Source organism: Passer montanus, unplaced genomic scaffold (assembly GCF_014805655.1).
Source record: "Passer montanus isolate IOZ18808 unplaced genomic scaffold, ASM1480565v1 scaffold36, whole genome shotgun sequence".
Taxonomy (NCBI): domain Eukaryota; kingdom Metazoa; phylum Chordata; class Aves; order Passeriformes; family Passeridae; genus Passer; species Passer montanus.
In genome coordinates this window covers 4,216,305-4,238,795 of record NW_024368374.1, presented here as the reverse complement: position 1 = coordinate 4,238,795, position 22,491 = coordinate 4,216,305, and the positions used below count along the sequence as shown (strand labels likewise).

Sequence of the window (22,491 nt, the reverse complement as noted above, 5' to 3'; positions counted from 1 at the left end):
AAAACCCTGTGGAAATAGCATTGGCTGAAATGATTTTATTTTGTCTCACAATTTTAAATGTTGAATATAACATTTCCCAAATTGTTGCATTTGGAGGTTATGTAAATAGATGTATTGGATGCTTTCACCTTTATTAGTCGTAGGTGAGGTCTTGGCAGCCATCATCTGTCTTTAAAGATACCACACCTAGTATTTATAGTTACATAGAATCTGTGGCTTTCTGGATAGAGAAGGCTCACAACCCTCCCACTTCTGAATTGTTTTATTGCCGTGAAATTCTAAAACACCCAACAGCATGTTAAGCAAAATTGAGGTTATTTTATTTGGCATCACTCTGTTGCCATGAGTTATTGAGCGAGCTGTTCAGAAGTAGAATGGAGAATTCTATGAAGGTGCTAAATGTTGTAAATAATCTGAAAGAAACACTGGCAACACTTGTTAAAAGTGTTTATATGAACCCACAGTAAGCAGACTATCAAAAATACATGAATTATGTGTACACTGTCCACCTGTGAAGGCTGTGAGTGTCCTGTGGGTGGACTGCAGCATCTCTCTTATGTGGAGAAGTTGAGGGAGCAGGGCCTGTTTACCTTGGAGAAGGGGATCTTGTCAAATCTTGGAGATCTTGTATACAAATTCTTTAAGGGTGGGTGTCAAGAAAACAGGGCCCAATTCTTTTCCAGTGGTGCTCAGCAATAGTACAAGGACATCGGGCACAACCTGAAACACAGGAAGTTCCATCTGAATATGAGGAAAAGCTTCTTTACTGTGAAAGTAAAGGGCATTGAAACATGCTGCTCAGAGAGGCCGTGAAGTTACCTTCCCTGGAGATTCTCAAAACCCTCCTGAATGTGCAACCTGCTGTAGGTGAACCTGCTTTAGCAGGGTAGTTGGACTAGATGATCTCCAGAGTTCCTTTCAACCCCAACTATTCTGTGATTAAAAGGACTTAGAAATGTAATGGCATTTTAGTACATTTGCTAATATATTTCCCTGACAGACTGTAATTTCATCCTTTCTGCTGCCTTTCTTTAACTGGGAGATCAACTTACGTGAATTCTTGAGCTCACACTAGGAATTTATTTTATTCTTGAAGAATTTAGTAGGACAAATGATCAAGTCTTTCTTAAAGATTTTTAAAATGACATGCTTGATTAGATGTTTTTTTCTAATATAATATTTTTATTCCTAACTCATTGTAAAATTGAATTAAGTACAATCTGAGAATGTCATAATCAGTCATCAAAAAACTTGAAATAGCAAATGCTTGGCATTTCAACTTTTCTAGAAATAAGTCTTGTTTTCCTGCTTAAACTTGTTTAAAAATAGACAGTTTCCTCTGGATGTCAAGAATGTACTATCCTAAACCAATTTTTTATTATTATTGTGAGCATGAAGAAACTGAGATCCAAATGAGCTAAATTGGACCAAATACTATGATATTTCTTTTCTAGGGAATTAGGTATGACAGTTGTGAAAAACTTGGAAAATATTCTCTTTGACTTGGTACAGTCAATGTGTACACATACGAGAATAGGCATGCTTTTTAAATGTGTCTCTGCTTACAGTAATGCTTTCTGCCTTTACACATTAAACTGAAGAACCAGAATTAGAAAAGAAACAATGAATTTAATTTTTTTTTGGATATTTCTTCTCACAGATTCTTTCCATCATAAACTTCTCATATGCTCCTCTCCATTGGACCTCACTGGAAATGCAATGATTATATTTAGCCTGATAGGGCTCTGGCTCTACTTAAAGTCTGAAAAAGGCATAAACTCTACAAGGCTGTCTAGAACTGCAGTCAGAAATGTATCCAAAGCATTCCATTAATGATTCCCATCAAGGAATTAAGTTGATTCTTACAGTGACATTTTCTTCTTTTGCTGTCACTATTATTTTGGTGTGCCCCAGATAAACTTGTATGAAAAAAAATGAGATACTAAACCACAGAACACTTACTTTTGTAACTGATAAATATGTAAATTGCATCTTACAAGATGCAATTTACAAGAGCAAGAGTTAAAATCACCACTGCTTTTGTATTTAAATTTGTTGCTAACATTCAAGCAAGGTAGCTGTGATAGGATCAGTTGCAGTGGTCCTCTGGTAGCAATGTCTACGGTCTGCTGGTGGAACACCTTCTGCAGTTATTAAAATGCTTTATTCAGATTTGTTCTAAGCAAGGCTTCTCAACACCTGGAATGTGTGAAATAATTCTGCATAAGTACTGTGAGTTGCTTTGCTGATAATAGTACATTTTTTCAGTAAGCCAGAGGCACATCCTTTGGTCTAAAAATCGCATCCTCAGCCCTAATTGCCTCAGCAATACATGCATTGCAAATGTCTTTGTTGACAGAAACACAAAAGCTGTGGCCATGAAAGGTGTTTGGTGCCAGACTCAGGGTTAGAAACAGAGCATTGTGAAAAGTGTTTTCATTTTCTTTATTTTCATTGTTCATCAAAAAGTTTCTGTGATAATGATAATGCAACACTTTCTGTGACATTAGAAACTGAGAACTCTGACATGAGGGCTCTGTGTACTAAAATTAACTCAAATTTGTCTTTCATTCTCTAATAATGCAATTTAGAAATTAATTATAAAATGAAACTTCTTGAGGAGAAAAAGTGATAAACTGCTTTTTTACCAGTTTCAAAATTTGTTTCATTATTTTGTAATGAAACAGGTGCTCTGATATGGAGAAGGTGTGGTTGCAGTGTTTCAGCTGAAAGGCAGTACTGAAGAGCACAGCATGGTAACCTCTTCAGCTGGTTCAGTATGAGCTGTGAATCATTTAAAAGAAAATAAAAATGAGGCAGCCTGGTTTAGGTTTTTTTGGGGTTTTTTGTTGTTGTGTATTTTTGGGTTTTGGCTTTTTTTTTGCTCAGAGGCAGACTGTTAATTTCAAAAACTGGCGTCCTGTTCCTTTGGACTATAACATTGTCTTTTTTTGGTCTGTGCAGGGGACAAATTTCAGTTGTAAGTTCTGCATCCTGAATTGCAAAATGTCTCCTGGGACTTATAACAACCTTGTTTATATTTGAAACTGCAGCTTCTGCTAGGAAATGAAGCCATTTCATCTTTGCTAGCAAGTGTTTACAGTGTCAGTTAGAAGGCTTTTTAACTAAGGAATTATTTTGCCTTCTAATTGCATAATTTCTTGTTTGTTACTCATTAGTGCAGATATTTACTTCCCATTTTTCTATTTCAGTTGTCCCATATGTCTGATGGGGTAAAAATTGTCTAATATTTGCTTTCTGAAGTATTTTTATTCTGTTCAGCTGAAACATCAACACAGATGTTTTTCTCTCTAATTAGCATATGTTTATATTTCTGTTAAATTAAGTAACTGCAACAGTGTGTATATAAATAGCACACAGCAAGTGTTAATGGCAAACTGGCTTGTCCTCTGAACATTACCTTAGCCTGCAATAATTGCAAAATTATATGAGATTAGGTTCTGAATCCAATCCAAGTTCAGCTCAGTGTTTTAGTATGTTCATATGAAAGGTAGTTCAGGTTATTCCTCTTTAAATAGTTTACTGCTGGTTGTGTGAGTGTCCAGAAGATCTGGCTTGATCTTTGGCAGTGAGGGCAAAAGAGGGTGACTTTGTTGCCATTTTTGTAATTTCTTGTTTCCTGAGTAGAAACAAGAAATTACTGTAACTAGAGTTGGTTTGGTTTTTATTTTTCCAAAATGAGGTTAGCATTTTCCGCATTTCTTGTTCACCTGAAGAAGACTACTACGCATATTCTTTATCCCATGGAGGTAAGGTAAATTTGGAAAAAACCTGCTCTTTTTGGCCTTTCACTAATGCATGCTGCTTAAGGAACAAACTCATCCAAACTCTTGTTTTTTGGGGTTTCTTAATAGTGCACTAGAGCCTTCTGAATATCTTTGGTCCCTTCCTTCCATTCTATTATACTGTGACTTCTCAGTTGAGTAGCTAAGACCTAGAGGAATCGTAACTTGTCATGAAGTAGGAATGTAGAGGGATGGAATCAAAAAGCTTTCAGGAGAATTTTGCTGCAGCTACTGTTGCCAACCAAAGATTTTATGTGGTACACCACAGCCTCTGTGAAAGCACACAATGTACCCTCTGAAGGAGTTCAGTCTAGAAGTTAGGCAATGTTAACTTGTGTATAATAGCTAAAACCTGGTGGGAATGCCTTTTGGCTTTTAAATATTGCATGCACCTTTTAAAAAATGTATGGTGTTCTGAAATTGAAGTATACTTAAATAAAAGGAAATATGCGGAGAGTGTGGTGAGACCCACAGATAAAAATGAAGAAAGGGTGAGATGTGGTCCCGGCACAGCTCCCATTGACTTCACTGGGTTACTTTGGTGACTTTTTTTTTTAATTACAGTAACCACTTTGTATAATATTAAGTATGTTTTACATTGATTCAGTATGTTGATATATTTCATCATCTTTGTACTTGCCACAGCTGGCTGGAGTCCCACTCTGCACTGAAACAGGATACGCAATCTGCTTGGGATCGGTGCAGAAGCTGTGTGCAGACATCTGCCCAGCCATCTTTAGCTCTCTTAGGAAAGGAAGCTGCTTTCAGCATGGGTGTTTTGTGCTTGACATCAGAAATATTACTGTGTATTCACCCATTTATGATCTAACTGAAAGTAGCAGGAAACATATGTGAATAAAATTGTCTGTGTGCACCAGTAGGGGATTCTTAGCCTGTTTCTGATTACTTTTAATGTCACTGATAACATTTCTGAGCTTGAATATTTCCCCCCAAATGGGTATGTCCTATAAGTTTGTGCAAGAACCTGTGAGCAGAATTTCATCCCCTTTCACAGCAGTGGAGAGCTGTTTCAGGTGACAGTTTTCAGAAACTACTGTGAAAGGTGTTAAGTGTGTTGCAGCTTCTTACTACACCTCTATAAAGCTGTAGATTCTTCTGAAGAAGATTTGTGAGGAGGCGTGTGGCAGAACACTAACAGAGCTGGCTCTTCTGTGTGGGAGTCAAGTCTGCAGTAGAATATAGGTAGTTCTATTTTTGTTTCCTCTGCAGTATTTTTTCCTCTGCTCTCATGGTGAGAACTCTCCTTCTGTGATTTCATTATACATATGTGTGTGATTCTCCATTCTTACAAATGTAGTCAGAGAGACTGTGGTCCCGTTTTAAGAAGCTTAAACAGTTTGCAATTCTGCAGCTGGCAGTTACCATCACTCAGCTAGAACTTACAGTCATAAATGTCATAACTTGCAGCTCTGAAGGCTCCTATTCTGTTTCAATGCCAAGTGAAGCAGATTAGTGGAACTCAAATTGGTTTAATCTAATCTCTTTAATCTTTCTTTGGGTTATATTTATCTTCTTTACACTGGTGTGGACTACTAGATACATTCATGCAGTCTGAAGAATCTCAGCAGAGGGACAGTGTCTTGTCAAACAGCTTTTGGCTGGTCTGTGATTGAGCTTTTACTTCAGCTTTTTTTTCCTTTTTCTTTGCAACTTGTAGCACTCTCACTGGCATTCTGAGCTTGCTGCAGCCACTCCTTGCAGGAGGGATAAGAATTTCTGTATGTGAGCTGTCACCTTGGTCTGTATCTACATTAGCATATCAGACCAGACCAGACCTAGAATGTACTTTTGAAGGGTATTTCCTTACTGCAGTTCAGTACATACTCGTATCTTAGGATGAGAGTGAAGTGGGTATTCCCCAGCAGCCCACCTAATTCATGTTCTTTGATAACTCCTTCACTGGGACTAGGTTAGACCTGGACTGAAATATCAGTTCCTAAAACGCTTTTAATAGGGTGCACCAGGGTGTTGGCAACACCTAATTCACTGTCATCATTTTCCACAGCTTGCTAATGCAGACATCCTTCAATAGAGTTATAGATCACCATCTGAATTCTGATTCTATCTGGGTCTCTTTTCATGACTCCAGTGGAATGTGATCAGCTACTATTACCAAGGCTGTGCCCAAATTCTATGTGGCAGTTACAGGATGTGTCCTATGACTACCAAGAATTAACTTTGCCTATTAAGTTCAAGACAACTTCCTAGCATTGACATTGTGATACCTTTGTGAACTAAAAAGGCTGGAAAAATTTGTGTTACTTAAAGGATGCCTAAGCATGTGTGACATAACTCTAGGGACACAATCCTATTTCTGGTTATTTCAAGTAAGACAGATAAGTATTATGTGAATATATATATATATATAATAAAATACATGTAATCAACTTGTGTTCAGAATTTTCTGAAATAGATTGAAATTATATTTACCTATGAAGGAGTATGGAGAGTATTTTAACTATTTTGGCAAGTTATCTTTTCTGTCTTTATAACTCTCAAATATGTACATCTGTATTATGTCTTAATATTATATTTGTTTACTGCAGGGAGTTGGGAAAAACAAGGTGGTTGACAGATTCCTTCATCTTTTAAACAGACCCAGAGAGTATTTACAGCTGCATAGGTAAGAATGTGTTAGATTTCCATACTTTTTTGTTTTTATCAAATTTCTCATGCTATTAAAACTCATGTTTCTGAAATTAATGTGTTTTTACTCTTTGAACAAAGGCCCCTTAAGTAGCACACAGACTACAGGAATGTGTCTGGCAGAGGCAGTAAGCTGACAGGTTGAGAAGTGGGTATAAGAATGTGATGCAATCATCTTGTTTGATACATGAGGAAGTAGAAGTATTCTGATGCTAAACTTTGTTCAAAAAACAAGTTCTATTTTGCTGTCATTTCTGGAAAGATTTCCCTAGCATGAAGTATTGTATGAGGGAAAAGTTGTTTGAATATATCACTCATCAGACAAGAAACATTCTACATAGTAAAGGTTTTTTGACTTTTTTCCTGCTAAGTGCGTGTATTTCTTTCTCACCCATAAGAGTTTGGATTAGAAAATTACATCATAAGCTAAAAGTCAGACTTCAAGACAACAAACCAACTGAAAACAATTCAAAAGCTGAAATAATAGGAAATTATCTGCCTGCTTTTTATAACATGCACTTGAAACTAATAAATGCAAATAAAGAATAAATATATCTAGAAGACTCATTTTCAATTGAACTGAATCCTATTTCAGCTTCATTCCTAATCTTTATCTCTTTGTCTTCAACTTCCTAGCTTCATCACCCTGTCTCTTTCCATAATCACTGTTTTTTAAATAGTGCTAATGAAAATGTCAGTCTTTGGTATTTTGCCCATTAGCAGCATAGTCTCTGTAACACTTTCTCTCTCATTTTCTCACCCAGATTTTTGTCTTCAAACATCTTATACTTGTATTCCTGATACTTGGATAGCTCCATCTCATTACTTTTCTACTGCTGTTTTCCTTTATACTACTTATTCTAGACTTCTGTCACTTCTATATGAAATACTGATTTTGTGACCTCCTGCTTTCAGCTTTGTGTTAACTTTCCTGCTTGGAACAGCTACCCACTTTGTCTGGAGAAAATACACTGTGATTTTTGCAAATCCCAATGATGTCACAGAGTACTGCACTATTTCTGTCCCTTTGTGTGTTCTCCAGTGATGAAGCAGAACAGTGCTTGATATGAATTCATACAGCTCAGGAGAACATTGTATAAGCACCATGTTTGGGGTTTTCATGCAGCTGTAGAATGTATAAATTACAGCATGCTAGTTGAGACATTGCTAGGAAGAAAAATGTGCATTTATTGTCTTGTCAATACAGTGTTCTACAGTCTCTATAAGGTATTGCTTATGATTACTGGGGTTTGGAGAGACATTGAAGTAGAAAATGAAGCAGAAAATGATGAGCAGTCCTATGCAATTATACAAAAATAATTTGTGAATATAGCAAAATCAGAAATTTCTATTTCCTGGGTAGTATTTCGAAATACTATGTGAAGAACTCAATCTATAATATTTTGGTTATACTTTACAGGGTGTTTAAACAAGGATTAGAGTATTGTTAGTGCACTCTTCTGGATTCAAAACAAAGAGCAAGTTTACAAAAAACTCAAACAGTTTCTAGTAAGCTTTTACATAGTTTGTGGGGGAGATTCAATCAGTGGCTTATGACATAGATGTACTTTATTAGAAAATATTCTACAATGTGCACTTCATCTTTGATAACCCTCTGTGTTTCTTCAGATTTCCTAGCTAGCTACCATAAATACATTTAAGCATGCTAAAGGAAGTATTTCTAAATATAATGCTTTTAACAGTGCTTGTATACCTGAATTACAGATCTTGACAAGTTCATTAGGGTGGGGTTTTTTGTTGGTTTGGGGCTTTTTTACAGTCTTGATGAAAGAGTGTAAGGAGTTCTGCTGTTCTAACTCTAAATATGTTCAATGACATTCAAGCAGGGAGTATTTACCTTAGAGGCAATAAGCTATTACCAGGAGTCATTTTAAAATCTCACATTTTATGTCTTGTACTTCAAGAGGATGAGAGGAGATAAAAGACAGAAAAAGGGACATCTGTATTTACTTGCTCTGCAACAGATTCACATAGGAAGGGTCAGCCTGACCTAAAGGTTTTGATTGCTTATGTAGGCTATAAATCCTTTCTCTTAACATTTCCTACAGCATCTCATTGAGAAGGTTTATATTCTTGAAATTTGTAAGCCTTATCAATCATTTCGATACCATAAAGTAGAAAATCTTAATGGAGGGAAGCTGCAATTAGATTTAGTAATGACAGAAATTAAGAAAAATGTGTGCTTATGAATTATTCAAAAAGTTGACTGCATTCTCTTGCATACTTTGTAATATTGGCTGATCAGGAGTTGACCAGCTCTCTCATTGCATTAATTGTGGGGTTATGAAAAGAGGTAATATGGCACAGGCTCAGCACAGCCTCTTCCTCAGACTGCACTTATGAAGCATTTTGCTGCTTTCCTTTGTTAAGGAAGAACTTCCATCTGCCAGGATTTCCCTGTCCCTCCTTTCCTACAAGAGTAAGCTTCAGCAGAGAAATCCCCAATTTTGTTTACCCTTCTGGTATGGTTGTCTCCATTTTGCTCACCCGGGACACCGGCTACATCTTACAGTATAAACAACAGCTTTATTTTGTCTAATATCAAAGAACTTTTAAGAGTTCTTATAGAAATTAAACATGTACTGATTTTACAGACAGTAACTAAGAAACTGGCTGTAAGAAAATTTTATGTTCTTCAAGCTAATGTAATAAGTATTTGTGTTGCTTCTAAATTAATGAACACTGGAAAGCCTCATTATTTTATGAACCTTCTGTTACTACTTTTGCTGTCTCCCCTGTGAGTGATGTGGAAAGAATTTTCCAGTGGTTCTACACAAAAATCTGAAGTTAAATTTGGTAGACTAAATTAGTATTTTATTAAATCAGGGAAATAACTTTAATGGAAACTGATAATCATAGAGTCATGGAATGTGCTGAGTTGGAAGGGAATCACTAGGGTCCTCAAAGTCCAGCTGCTGGCCCTATGCAGGTCCAAGAGTCACACCATGTGCCCAAGAGCATCATCCAAATGCTTCTTGAACTCAGACACGCTGTGACCACTCCCATGGGAAAGCTGTTCCAGTGCCCAACCACCCTCTGGGTGGAGAACCTTTTTCTAATATCCAAACTAAACCTCCCCTGACACAGCTTCAGGCCATTCCCTGGGGTCACTGGTCACCACAGAGAAAAGTTCAGTGCATGCTCCTCTGCTTCCCCTCACGAGGATTTCTTGCTTTATTATTCTTTATTGTATATTTATGTTTCATTATATCTTGCTTTTTTTATTCCCTCATGATGTCTTGCTTTGAATTTCAAAATCTCTAAAACCAAGAAGATTACATAGAAATAAGGAAAAAAAAAGTAAAACTTTAGAGGAGACTCAGGGAAGAAAATATGCCCTGTTAAGACTGTAAAATAGTTCTTAGCACTGATGAGAGCAATAGATAAGTATAAAACTGTAAGCTCCCAGCTCTCCTACATAAAAATGTCAGAAGAAAGTATCATGGACTCTAAATTGTTGTCTCCTTTGATATGATCAAAGAAAAAAGAGATTAATTTTACTTCTCTTATCATCAAATTGCAAACTAATTTTACACAAAGAATGATTTTGCTGGAGCAAGACGTTCTTTATCTGTCATTTAAACATTTAAGTTTGCTTCTATTTGGAATTAAGACATACTCTCAAGCTGGTTTTTATATTTCAATTAGAATTATTTCTCCTCCTTGCAATTACTATTTTTGTGATGACTATATGTACAGAACTACAGCATTTATCCTTCTGTTTTGAAGCTTGATTGAAATCAAGTTTGATTTATTGTTCCAGTTCGGGGATTTTGGAAGAATTTTTTTGTTTGGTTGGTTTTTGGGTTTTTTTTGGTTTTGTGGGGACTTTGGGGATTATGAAAAGACTTTTGATAGAAAGTTTCCTAAAAGCCTAGGCTTTGACTAGGAAGATGTAAACTTTAATGATACAATTTTTATGGTAGTTTCTGGAGTTTTTTGGAGTAATATGTTGTTATCTGATCTTAGCTTTCATCAAAATACACTGCTATGCTTAATACAAAAGCATAAAAAATAAAATAAATATTTAAATGTAGTTTATTCTCATTTACTAATTTAGGCAGCTTAAAACAACTGGAAAAAATATTGGGGAGAACAAGACCTGGGAAAGCTGTCACTGCTGTTCTGCTGGTGTTGGATTTGCTTTAAGTCACGTAGCCAAAAAGAGCTACTGGTAACATGAAATCTCTGAAATTACCATCTGCCATCATGAATTGTGCTCTTAACTGCTTTGATAGCAAACAAAAACCTCTCTGTCTTGATAATGCCTTTACAAAAAATTAATTGCAGAACATCTGCGTTCTAAGAAACGTGTTTGTTAGGTTCAGGAAGGCATGAAGTTCATTTTTGTATGTCAAAACATTTTCTTTAAAGTTGTGTACATTGTGCTCCTTGATTTTTTGAGATACTCAAAATCTGGATGCTGGACCCTGTCTTGGGTACCTTGACTCTATGTGGCCCTCTTTAGCAGAAGGGTTGGACTAGATGACCTCCCGAAGTGCCTTCCAACCTCAACCATTCTGATTCTGTGATTTAGCAATTTCTGCAAGGTAGCAGCTGGATGACCCCTAGCTCTTGTTCTAGGTATGTTGTAGTAATGTTGTAGTCTTAAACTTATTTTAACTTTTTTTTTTTAATCTTAAATTTTATAATCCAGCAGTGGCTGTTGAATGGGAGGAAAACATTTGCACTGTCCTTAGGTGATGCTCAAATGTGTTAGTAGGAACAGCAGTTAAAGTTGTGAGAATTAAGAAACCGCTTCAGACTCAACATTTTTTTCAGAACACAGTGTGTTAATGAGATTAAATTTGGTAACTTCTAGATAATTTATTTATTCTTATGGTACACATGTAAATTATGAGTGGTTGTTAAGCAGAAGTTTCTCAGTTATGTTTCCAGCTTCATGCTGTGTCAGTGACAGATTAGCTGTAGCAAATGCAAAATTTGGAGCCCACAATCTCCTCTGCTAACTGTCTATCACAGACATTCCGCTATACAATTGAAAGTGATCATGAGTAAAGAGTACTGATCCTTTTCTGTTCTGATGGGAACTTGGTTATTCTTGGCTAGTGGGAGAACTGGATCCCTCCTCTGAACCAGTACAGATGTAGCCACTGAAGTCCAATAAGTAAAGCTAATCAACTTCAACTCTAATGTTTTCAGTATAGATCTGCATAAGAACATCACCATCACTTACAGAAATAAAGCTTTTGATGTGTAGACTGCAGTGTAATCTACATCAATAATGTATTGATGGCTGTGAATGGATTTTCTGCTGTTAAAACCTCAGTGAATCTGCAGATGTGAAATGATTAGTTTCATTGCATTGTTCTCCTGTGTATCAAGAAAATAATCTTCTAGGAAATTAGTTTATTGTGAAAAAAGATAATATGTATCTTCATAGAGTCATATGACAAAAAGAGTGAATGTTTTTTAGTGTGTGAGGGTTGTTCTCTATGAAGGCAAAAGTGTTAGAACAGCTTGTAAATATGATGTGATGCCTTTTCTTGAAATAGAGAATGTAGGAAGTTTTCTTGTTTAGCTTTTGATAAAACAGGTTTACCCCCAAATTAGCCATGTTAAGTCTTAGTTCTCCATTTGAAATCTTTTTCTTACAAGCTGAGATAACTTATTTTTCTAAGCATTTACATATACACTACAGCAATATATCGTTGTTGTAAATGTGATGTTTGACACTGTCAATGGAATACTAACTGCTAGTGAAATTCTATTTTGCATCTGATGGTCTTAGTATTCTCTTTCAATGCATTACTACCTTGTTCTATGTGTCCCAATGCATTTCCTTACAAAGAATTTGCTTAAAACACCTTGATTTAATATCACATCTTTCTGTCAGAGTTACTATATTTATTCTAGTGACTGATGATTGGAAAGGGTGATACAGAGTTCATTTTAAAAATCTACTGCATTTTGTGTTATGCCTTTTCTAGTTCCCTAATAAATTACAGTAATCTGATGATCTTTTTCCAAAACTTACCTGAGTTTGCATATGTTATCCTTTTCAAAACAAACGTAATTTTGCTGTGATCTTTAACAATCAAATTAATGGGGAGTTTGAGGTAGGAAAATGAGCTTATGGTGTCCCTACAAGCAATACTTACTACAAACTGTGCATTAATCTTTAGTTCTTAATTTTCTTTCCGTCTTTTTCAGCACATGTAATAAGTATAAAATCTAATTATCTGTTTCCCCTATTGAGATAATTTAAAACTACCCTTTCAGCTTTATTGACTTCAGATTTTTAAAATTCTAATTAAAAAAGCTGTTTCAGAAGAAACAGCTTCCTTTGTGGTTTACAGGTGGATACTAGAATTATATTGTACTTGTTCTCAGAGTTACATTTGATTATCATCTCTTGAAAGAATATGGGATCACATGAAATAACTTAAATGCTGATACAGCTCTGCAGGTCTGTTTTTAAAAATGAACAATACAGAAAAGTTATCTCTGTAGTGGGCTGTTGAAAGAAGTATTCTATAGCTGCACTGGTTTATTTCAGTTGAACACAGCAAAGGTGGGGGAGATGTTGTGTTGTGTTTTTGTTTGTTGGCAGCCACGAAAGAAAAGTCTAGGTAATTTTTCCACATGATTCATGAGTCATTAATGTTTAGATTATTTTCTTTTAATATTTTACTTTATAGTGTGTGCTTTATTCTTTATATAGCTCATGTTTGGAAATAAGTAATAAGATGACACATTTTTGTCATGAAGATTTATATTGTGAAGCTCTGAGTGCATTGACTATATAATGGGTATCTTTATGGTTTTTACTTGCTTTTTACCTGTTTTCTTAAATACATTTTCAGCCAATACAGAGTTGCAATGCAAAGCTTACAAGATTTCATGCCAGCCGATGGTCTCTGTTTCCAATCTTAGCTTTTCATAAACTGGCTGATCAGCTCTGCTATTGTCAGATTCCAGGTGCTGCTTCCAGAAAGCTACTTTATTTGTCTTTTATGTAGGAATTGAATTCAGCTTTAATATCCTGCTTGCATGGCTGTTAGAGAGAAATAGTTCAGGTTAGAAGACCCTGTTGTTTCATTTTCCTCTAAAGCTGAAGTAAGAGTTTCTCGCTGTTTACTCAATTAAACGTATTCTTACAAGCAATAAGGGGAGCTGCAGGGTGTCATGTTTCCCCATTTATGGATTTTACAATTAGGGTGAGTGAAATTTTGCTTCTTGTTTTGGCAGATGGATCATATACAAGTAATTGTGTAACTACAGATTTAAGCATATAACATGAATTAAACATAATTCCCTTTGACCTTTCTTCTGCCACCTGCAGTCATACTGAGTAATGAGTACCTTTATAGTGAAAATAATTTCTTGCATTTTAAACAAACTTATGTCCTGCTGAGTAGCTGTAACAGCCTGGCAGGAAAAAAAGGTGGATTTAATTATCAGTTCATACAGATAAGTCAAAAAGCCTTTACAGGGTCATTTTTAACAGAGCAATGAGACATCTGGTTAGCTTTTCAGATATTTCAGAATTACCTAAACATAGCAGTCAGATAATGCAATGCAATGGCTCTGTGATGGGTTGACTAAAGAAATTAATTTGTAAATGTCAAAATCGTGCAGATTGATTCTTTGTGTTGGGATTGCCTGCTCTTCATCAGGATTATCCATTAGTAGATTAACTGACCAATTAACAGCTTCAAATGGCCTTTGGACTAATTATTTTTCAAATACTCTTTCAAATTAGGTCACAGCAGATGGGTATATTCATGTCTGATTGACATGTAATTGAGAATAAATACATATCTGTGTACATAGGTATTTAGATAACAGATGCCTCACAGAAATGAAGAATAATTTCTAGAGCATACATTCTACATTTCTGATTTTTCCTTTCAACTACCATAAAGTTTTGTGCAGTAAATCAGAAGAAGGCCAAACCTGAGCTTGGTTTATGTAACCTTGTTACCATGAGCAGGGACCCCTAGAACATAAGGTTGCCTTGCACAAATAATCTCTTACCCTTTTAGCCTCACTGTAAGTACATACAGAATCCAGGACTGTATTCTTCTGCACTTGTCAAGATGAAGTAACTCCAGGGAATGTGTTTGTGATGTTAGCTGGGGCCCTGACACCGTGTCCTGTTTCAGGGCATAAGCCTTCCTGGGGACTCAAATCTTAAATTACAGTGTTGGAACACCTTTTGTTAAGCTAGAGGATAACAACTAACTCTCTGAGGTTGATGGAAATTTCTCCTGACACAGTTCATAGTTGTTCTCCAGAAGGAAGGCATGGCTGTCAATGAAACAGAAACTGTCACAGCAGTATGTTCAAGTCAGTCTGCAGACCTCAGAAATAGCTGCCTTTAGGGTAAATAATGCAGCAGTAGCAAAAAATAAATAAAAGACAGCAATATAAGCTAATAAAAAACATGAGAAGAATTCTCAGAAGTCCTACTATGAATTGAGTGGTCCTGTCAGAGGAGTTGATATATTTCAGTAGTAAATATTTCTTCTCTTTTTTTTCCTCTATTTTCTTTTTACATGGAGCACTTGTGAGAATGGCTTCCTTGATAAAAGTACATTCTTAGGAAAGACATTAGTGAGCTTTTCGTATTTTGCTTTTATAGTCAGGCGAAACCAAAATCAGTTCAGTTGAGTAAGATGACAGTATGTCAGATACTTTTTCTCACTCTACATTCCTACAGTCCTGCTTCTTTGTGTCAGACCTATTTTCATTGCTGAATGTGCTGAAATTGGGAGGTTTTGGTATTCATGTCTTTGCTAGAGCTTGTTAGTTGTTATTATTAAGGTGCTATTATTACTAAGTGAAAGTGAATTGGAGGTTTTAGTTCCTTTCCTGTGGGAATTTTGAGTGCCAGACATATTTTGCATTTAGGAAATACTGCTTTCTATGTTGTTCAAAAATATTTCAGACTTAGTGTGTTTTTATTTTTCTATATTTCAGTGCCTTTACATAATTCATTACAAAGTGGAAATTTAATGAAAAACCCTAAGGAGACAGTTTATTTTTAGCCATTCTTTACTGTGTTTGGATCATGGTAGGTTTCTTAAGAACAGAAATTAATGATATATAAGTGTATAGCATGTGATTCTGAAAGGAAAATAATATTGATCTGTCATAACCCTTGTAAAATCATTCATACATGTCTGAATGTAATAGCCTAAGCAAATACAGGAGTTTCACATACACTTAAATTATCAAGCCAATTGCATTAATATTTGACTTACATTTAACTTCTTTAATACATTGCAAATCCCCCAGTGTATTTCCTTAAATACTAAGGCTGACTATCAACAAAGCATAAGAAAGATAAAATAAGAAAAAAAAATAGAAGATAGATTCAGAATGCCAGTTTTTATTTCAGTTTGATACCTTCTGTATGTTTTCTGATTATCCTACTTTCGTAATAGCACTTAAATGAATAGTAAACTCTTGTAGTGTTTATTTTCCCCAAAAATATGTCAATTCTGTCTTCTCTGAAGAATGAGATCATCCTAAGGATTTGTGTGGGCTGCTGATTATTATGGAATACTAAGCACAATTTAGTATTCCGTATTAGGGGGTTATAAGTAATCTCTGCAGAGCCAGAGGATTAACTCGCTCAGCAAAAGTAAAGTACTGTTTCATGTTACAGTAAAACATCATTTGATATTTTTGTCTTTTCTTGTGTCATCACCTGTGACCATCCACCACACTTCACTAGAGATCTTCATTTCCTGATGTGTTTTGTTTACTTTATTGTTTTTCATGCATTATCTCCTAAGTGCAAATTTATGATCTGTAAAGCATCCTGTAATTCATCTTCCTTTACATTATTCTTGATCTATGCTATCCTTGGGTTCCCTCATTTTCTCATCTTTCTATTACTTTAAAGAGATCACAGTTCAAATTTGACAAATTCTTCCCCTTTTTACCTTGTAATAATTCCTCAGAACATTTTTCCTTGAGTTATTTCTGACTAATTAGCAACTGTGATTGTGAGTCTAGCATTTGGTTTATGCATTTTAAAATTCTTCTGCAACTGCAACTATATAGGCTTGAACCCGAAATGTTAACTGGTAGTGGAGGTAGGCTGATACATACAATCTGAAATTTAGTCCCTAAATAATGTCTGTTCAAGAAATAAAAATCATTGATTTGTTGTTATTTTTGGATCTATTATTGATTTCGCTGTCCAGTGTATAAGCTGCTTAGACACACAAGATGACAGTAGAAACTTTGTTTTTGTGTCCACAGTAGGATTTATAAGATAATAGATTAGTGCTACTGCTTATTTTAATGATTTAAAAAATTATATGTTGCAAGTGAATACAATGTTAATATAATTATTTGGTGTAGGGTTGCCTATTTGTGACAGGGTTAATTGAATTTAATGTGGTCCCATCTTGGTAACCTTTCCCTTTCTGGATTAAAGTACAGATCAAGTAGCCAAACATTCGATGTCTCTCTTTCTGCCCTCTGCTTTATTTCTGTGCATGGAAACTGTGGGATAAAACTAAACAAGAAATTATTAGTGACTAGGGACAGAAATCCTGCTGACAGCAGTTTCAAATAAAGGAAATGTGCAAGTTATCCTCTCAGTTTAAAACTGTAGTTGGAAGCTGGCCACTTAATAGTGTGCTGCTAACAGTACTGTTTGATTTCCTGTACCCATGGAACTTATCAGAATTGTTGGTTTTTACAAGGTGTTGCAAAATTAAAGATAGAATTAAGTGGATGTTTGAAAGAGTGAGTCAGCTAGGCTTAAACAAACAGTTTTGTTACACAGCACAGCTGTGAAAGGTAAGAGATTTTTGTTGTATCAAATGTTACATACAGTGCAAAGGTTACCAACCTTACCAGTGTACCAGAATGTGGATCTCAACCAGTGTTAAGAGAGGTTTTCCTGATGGGTTTTGTCTGTAATCAGCCCATCTTCTTTTGACACAGACTAATCCAAATTTTGAAATGCAGGCAGAAAGGCATGGCAAAACCAATTTGCCCTAAGATTGAATTTCTTGTTGCCCGTGAAAGTGTGGGAGTCATGGGGACCTTCTGTCATGATCCAGGTCTGGATTATTCTCCAGCTCATTGATCCACCTGAACACCAAAGTAAATGGGGGTTATATAGATCATGACAAAGGTCTGGGCAAGTATTTTATGCAATCAGGAGGGGCTTTCCCTAGGTTGTGGACATATTTTATGTAGGTGAATCCATTGTGGTGTTGTCTGTTGCTTCACCTTTCTGAGTTGCAACTGTTTTGTTGTTTTGGTTTTTTTTATCTGTACATTCAGTGGTGTTTAAAATAGATTAAATAGTGAAGATTAAGGAATATTCTCATTATAGATTTGAATTAGCACTATTTTAAATTTGAAGAAAAGGTAATTGAGCAATTCAAAGACAAATAAAATTTCAGAAAGAAACTGCTACTGAAGCCTCTGCACGGCCTAAGAGCTTATACTGTTCATGATATAAAATGTAGCAAACCAGTAGGAATTAGAACTAAAAATAATTTATTTTAAGGATTCCACATGATAGGTTGTTGGGTTTGTTTGTAGGGTTTATTTGCATAATAATATGTGGAGAAGAACACACAGTAACAATTCCTGTTTGTCACATAAATGACAGGTTCAGCATACATAACTAGAAATAGTAATATCAATAATGTACCTGTATACGAAAAATACTGATTCTTTTCTCAGGGGTTTTGTTTTCAGGGTTTATGAGAAATAGAGAACTACTGTGAAAGTCCTGGCAGAGGCAGGGATATTCACATTTGTCCACTAAGTGGGCACACTACTGTTCCCAGTTATTTAAGTATTCTAAAAAATATTTTTTTCCTATTAGAAAGAGACTATTCAGTTTTTCATTTCTTCATTTTGCATTTTATTGTAACTAACATTCCTGTGTAATTTTAATTAATACCATCTGTTTTTCCACATTTCAGGGATACCACTGTACAAAGCCTTACCCTACAACCTTCTGTAAAGGATGGTCTTATTATATATGAAGATTCACCACTGGTCAGTAGTAGCTTTTGGAGTTTATATTTGGAAATGTTTGAATGAATGTTGATTTAAACTGTTGGTGATTTGATTTTTCATGGCACAGTGAGTGAGTATAGTTACAAACATTTTATTAATTTTTATTTGGTCACATTTGTCATGTTTGCTTTGCCAAATGTGAATAAGATGATGATCTTGGGAGTCCCCACATACAAAATGAGTATGGAAAATAATTTAATATTAACCTGATGCATTCTAACTGCCTACTTCTCCTTTGTAGCACCTCACACCTACATGCTGAGTTGGGCTCCAAACTGAATGTTGCAGCCATTCTTCAGTTCTTTCAGCTACATGTTGAAAGTCTAGATGCGAACTGGCTTCGCACATCTCTGTCTGCTCTCCAAATCATTCAGTCAAGCTTCCCACTTCCCTCCCTTTCCATCCCTATCCAGGAAAAATGGAAACACCCAACACCCTTGTCTCACCTGCCTTCTCTTCCTTCTGTTGTGGTTTGGTCACAGCTTATCCCTGGTCTGAGTCCCTTTCTTGTCTCAGTGCCACTGAGGTGTCACTGCCACTCACTGAGAAATCAGAAATGCAGCTCCTTGCAGGGTTTTGGCCAGGAGTGATGTTATGATTCCTTTCTCTTCTAGGTAAAAGCCGTGAAGTTTGGACATATTTTGGTAATTGATGAGGCGGACAAAGCACCAACAAATGTTACCTGTATCTTAAAAACTTTAGTAGAAAGTGGGGAAATGGTTTTGTCAGATGGAAGGCGAATTGTTGCCAGTAAGTAGAACGAAAGCGTTTTCATTATTTACAGTAAAATGTAACATGTTGCTGGTTTTCAGTTGCTCAGTAGCAACACAGACCAGTCCAAATGAATAAATTGTTTGTTGCTAAAAAGTTTAATGCTAAAATTAAAGAATTTACGGTAGTTTTCTCTACTACTTTGGCAATAGCCACTAAGTTTTTTTAAAATTAGCATTCTTGTGAATTTTGCTGAAGAATTAAAAAACCCCCTAAACCCAGAAAGTGTAACTTGACCCCTTAGCTTCTCATTCACCATAATAAATAAAGATCTAGTTGAGAAAATTATGATCTTGGTTATACCCCTCTAGACAGTTGGGGTATCATTGGATCAGGTCTGGAATAAAGGAAGATAAGACAATATCTAGGGTCAGATTGCTAAGGGTTTTATCTAATCAAGTATTGTATATGCTTGCTTGATTATATGCTTACTTCATTATTTAAATATATGCTGCAGGATGAGGCTATGTGTAATTAGATGGAATTTAATTCATCTGAGTTCCAGGAAATAAATATTTTTCATTATTTTTCAAAAAAATATCAAAAAAGGCTTTATATAATTAGTTTTATTTTAACAATATTGGACTAATGTTTGAGTCTAGCAATCATTCAATACCCACATGGCACACCTGACTTTTGCTTGTCATTATAAAGTCTAGGTTGGCTTATTCTAAAATATTTTGCTAGCCAGTCCTAAGTATTATTGTAGTTTTTTAGAGGCAGTTAAAAGATTTCTAAACACCATGTGCCACTGGAATCATGCTGAAAGGGAACAAGATTCTGAATGGGGCCAGTCTGAGTAGTTTTGGAGAACCAGTCTTCACATATGTTAAAAATGTATCTCTGTATCTACAAATTTCATAGTAACCAAGAGGAATTTTAGTCCTGTCTTCCCAGATCAAATAATGCCAGACCTATATAAAATCACATTTTATTCACCATTGGCTTCACCATTTTAGTGAAATTAAATATAAAGGAAACTTTATAAATATAAAGTCTGCACCCCAAGAACAGTGGATGCATTGTTTGGTTTTTTTCAGTTAAACACTTTGGTTACATTTTTGTGAAACAAAATGAAACTTTAAAATGAATGCTAGAAAACTCAGTTGAATGACATGTAAGAAGCTATTGAGCCCCTTTTTTTTTGTAACTGTTCTTCTAATTCTTAGAAGAATGTAATTATATTAGAAGAATTTTTCTTCTGATTCTGAGAATTCTTCACCTAATTTAATTATGGTCATTCATGCAGTATTGCAAAGCTTAGATATGCAAGTAATATATTTTATTTCTTTTCCAGATCATGCTCATGTAGAGGGGAGAGAAAACGTAATAGTTATTCATCCTGATTTTAGAATGATAGTTCTGGCAAATAGGCCTGGATTTCCTTTCTTGGGTAATGACTTTTTTGGCACATTAGGTGAGTGATTCGTATTAATTTGTGATCTTTAATAGATTTGACTAATAGAATATCTGTCTTTATTAATTAGATGTAATGAGAAATGCATATTGATACTTTGTTTCACATAAGACATTAAGACTATAATGTAAATTTATGTATCTTAATAAAAGTGCCCAAACTTGCCCTGAATGGAAAAGCTGTATGTGATCATCTGTGTAAAAACTATTTTGTTTTATGGAATCTGGATGGACATTGCAGACACAAAATTATGGAAATCTTTGTTAATGAGTGTATAGAGTATACAAATATTGCAAACAAATTAACTGTAAACTTGACACCTGACAGCTCTCTCAACTTCTCACTATTTTTTGTTCCCATATCAAACAAGCCACAGCTCAGGTACTGTTCCTGTTTGGTACAAGAGATGGTAGCTTGATGGATGGTTCTTTTCTTTGCTTTCAGTAGTAAAGGCTACTGTATTTTTTGCTGCTAGCACTGTGCTACCTGCTTCTTATTCTTTACTTGCTTCTCCATACATATGGCCTTAGTAAAATATGTGTGTTTGACAAGATACTGAATTTATCTCAGTATCAGGTAAAGCTGTCCAAATTTCACACCAACGATTTTCGTATCAACAGAAGCCTTATTTTAGAAAACTCTTGGTAGGTCCCAGAAATTCTGTGTCAGCAAAGATTCCCTAGGGCTTCATCCTACAGCAAAAACAAGAAATTAAGTTGCACAGGGGCAGGTGGTGAAGAATTCATTGGCCTGTATAGCCCAGTGTTATTCTAAGTGGGCCTCTGGCAAGGTTTGGCATTGTTGCTACATGATGGCTGTGAACTGAATACCCTCCAGATTCCACTGACTGTATTATCTATGTTATCTTGACCATTTCTATGCAGGAACTTTAATTTATGTGGTTTTGCCTGTTAATTTCGGCCATAATGCTTAATTCTGCAAGAAATAACATACTCAGAAAAGCAGTTGCAAACCCAATTCCGTATCACCTAGTAGTTCTTTGTTTTTCAGGTGAGGTTCCCACTGAATGGACATTCTCTGTCTGAAACTCATTGACTCTGAATTTCATTATGCTGTGCTGCCCCAAGAGAATTTATTGTTGTGTTTATTTTTCATAGCCTAGTTTCCTTCCTTACATGCATCCTTTAAACAAAACCAATCATCCCCGTGTTACTGCTCTTGATCCACATGGCAAAGGTGTGGTTGGGGTCTTTGGGGTTCTTTATTGATATTATTTTTCCAACTTAGGGTCTCTTCTGCTTTTATTTAGTCCTTTTTCTGCAGGAGCTGATAATGCTTCTTCAAAGTTTTGTATAGCTGTTCAGGGATTTTTTATGAATAAACTCGATTCATAGATTGTTTGGTATCAATATAATGCTAATGTACAGAAATAATGTCTTGCCAAATTTCTTACCATACTTCAAGACAGGCAGAGAGAAAAGATAAGATAAATTCAGTATTTCCTCTAGCCCTCTTAACTGGGTTTGCATTAGGGCTTTCCTGCATTTCAAGATTTCCCTGCATTCTATGGTGTTTTGAAGGAGTTAAAAAGTTGGTTCCATTCAACCAGTTATGTTTTCTTAAAATCTTTTTTCTCTTATTTTTTCTTGCATTTTTTCTTGCATTCATTTGATTTGTGTTTCTTCTTGAAGTTGATTTCTCCCTCATGATATCAGCTTCATTTAAATGACATGCGAGATCTCTGTGTTTCCAGAAACCACAATGTTCTTCATAGGTCATACTTCACATTTTTCACAGTTTTAGCAACTTGGTAGTCAGTAT

At 35.5% G+C, this 22,491-nt stretch overlaps 1 protein-coding gene across 1 annotated transcript in view; it reads left to right on the top strand.

Annotated features, from left to right (window-relative positions):
- The window catches only part of VWA8 (von Willebrand factor A domain containing 8), a 183,111-nt gene that overhangs the window by 79,532 nt on the left and 81,088 nt on the right, over window positions 1-22,491 (top strand). The window contains exons 21-24 of the mRNA XM_039716669.1: window positions 6,374-6,450; window positions 18,425-18,500; window positions 19,136-19,271; window positions 20,590-20,709. Of these exons, the coding sequence (XP_039572603.1) occupies window positions 6,374-6,450; window positions 18,425-18,500; window positions 19,136-19,271; window positions 20,590-20,709 (409 nt within the window). The remainder of the gene's footprint in view (window positions 1-6,373; window positions 6,451-18,424; window positions 18,501-19,135; window positions 19,272-20,589; window positions 20,710-22,491) is intronic.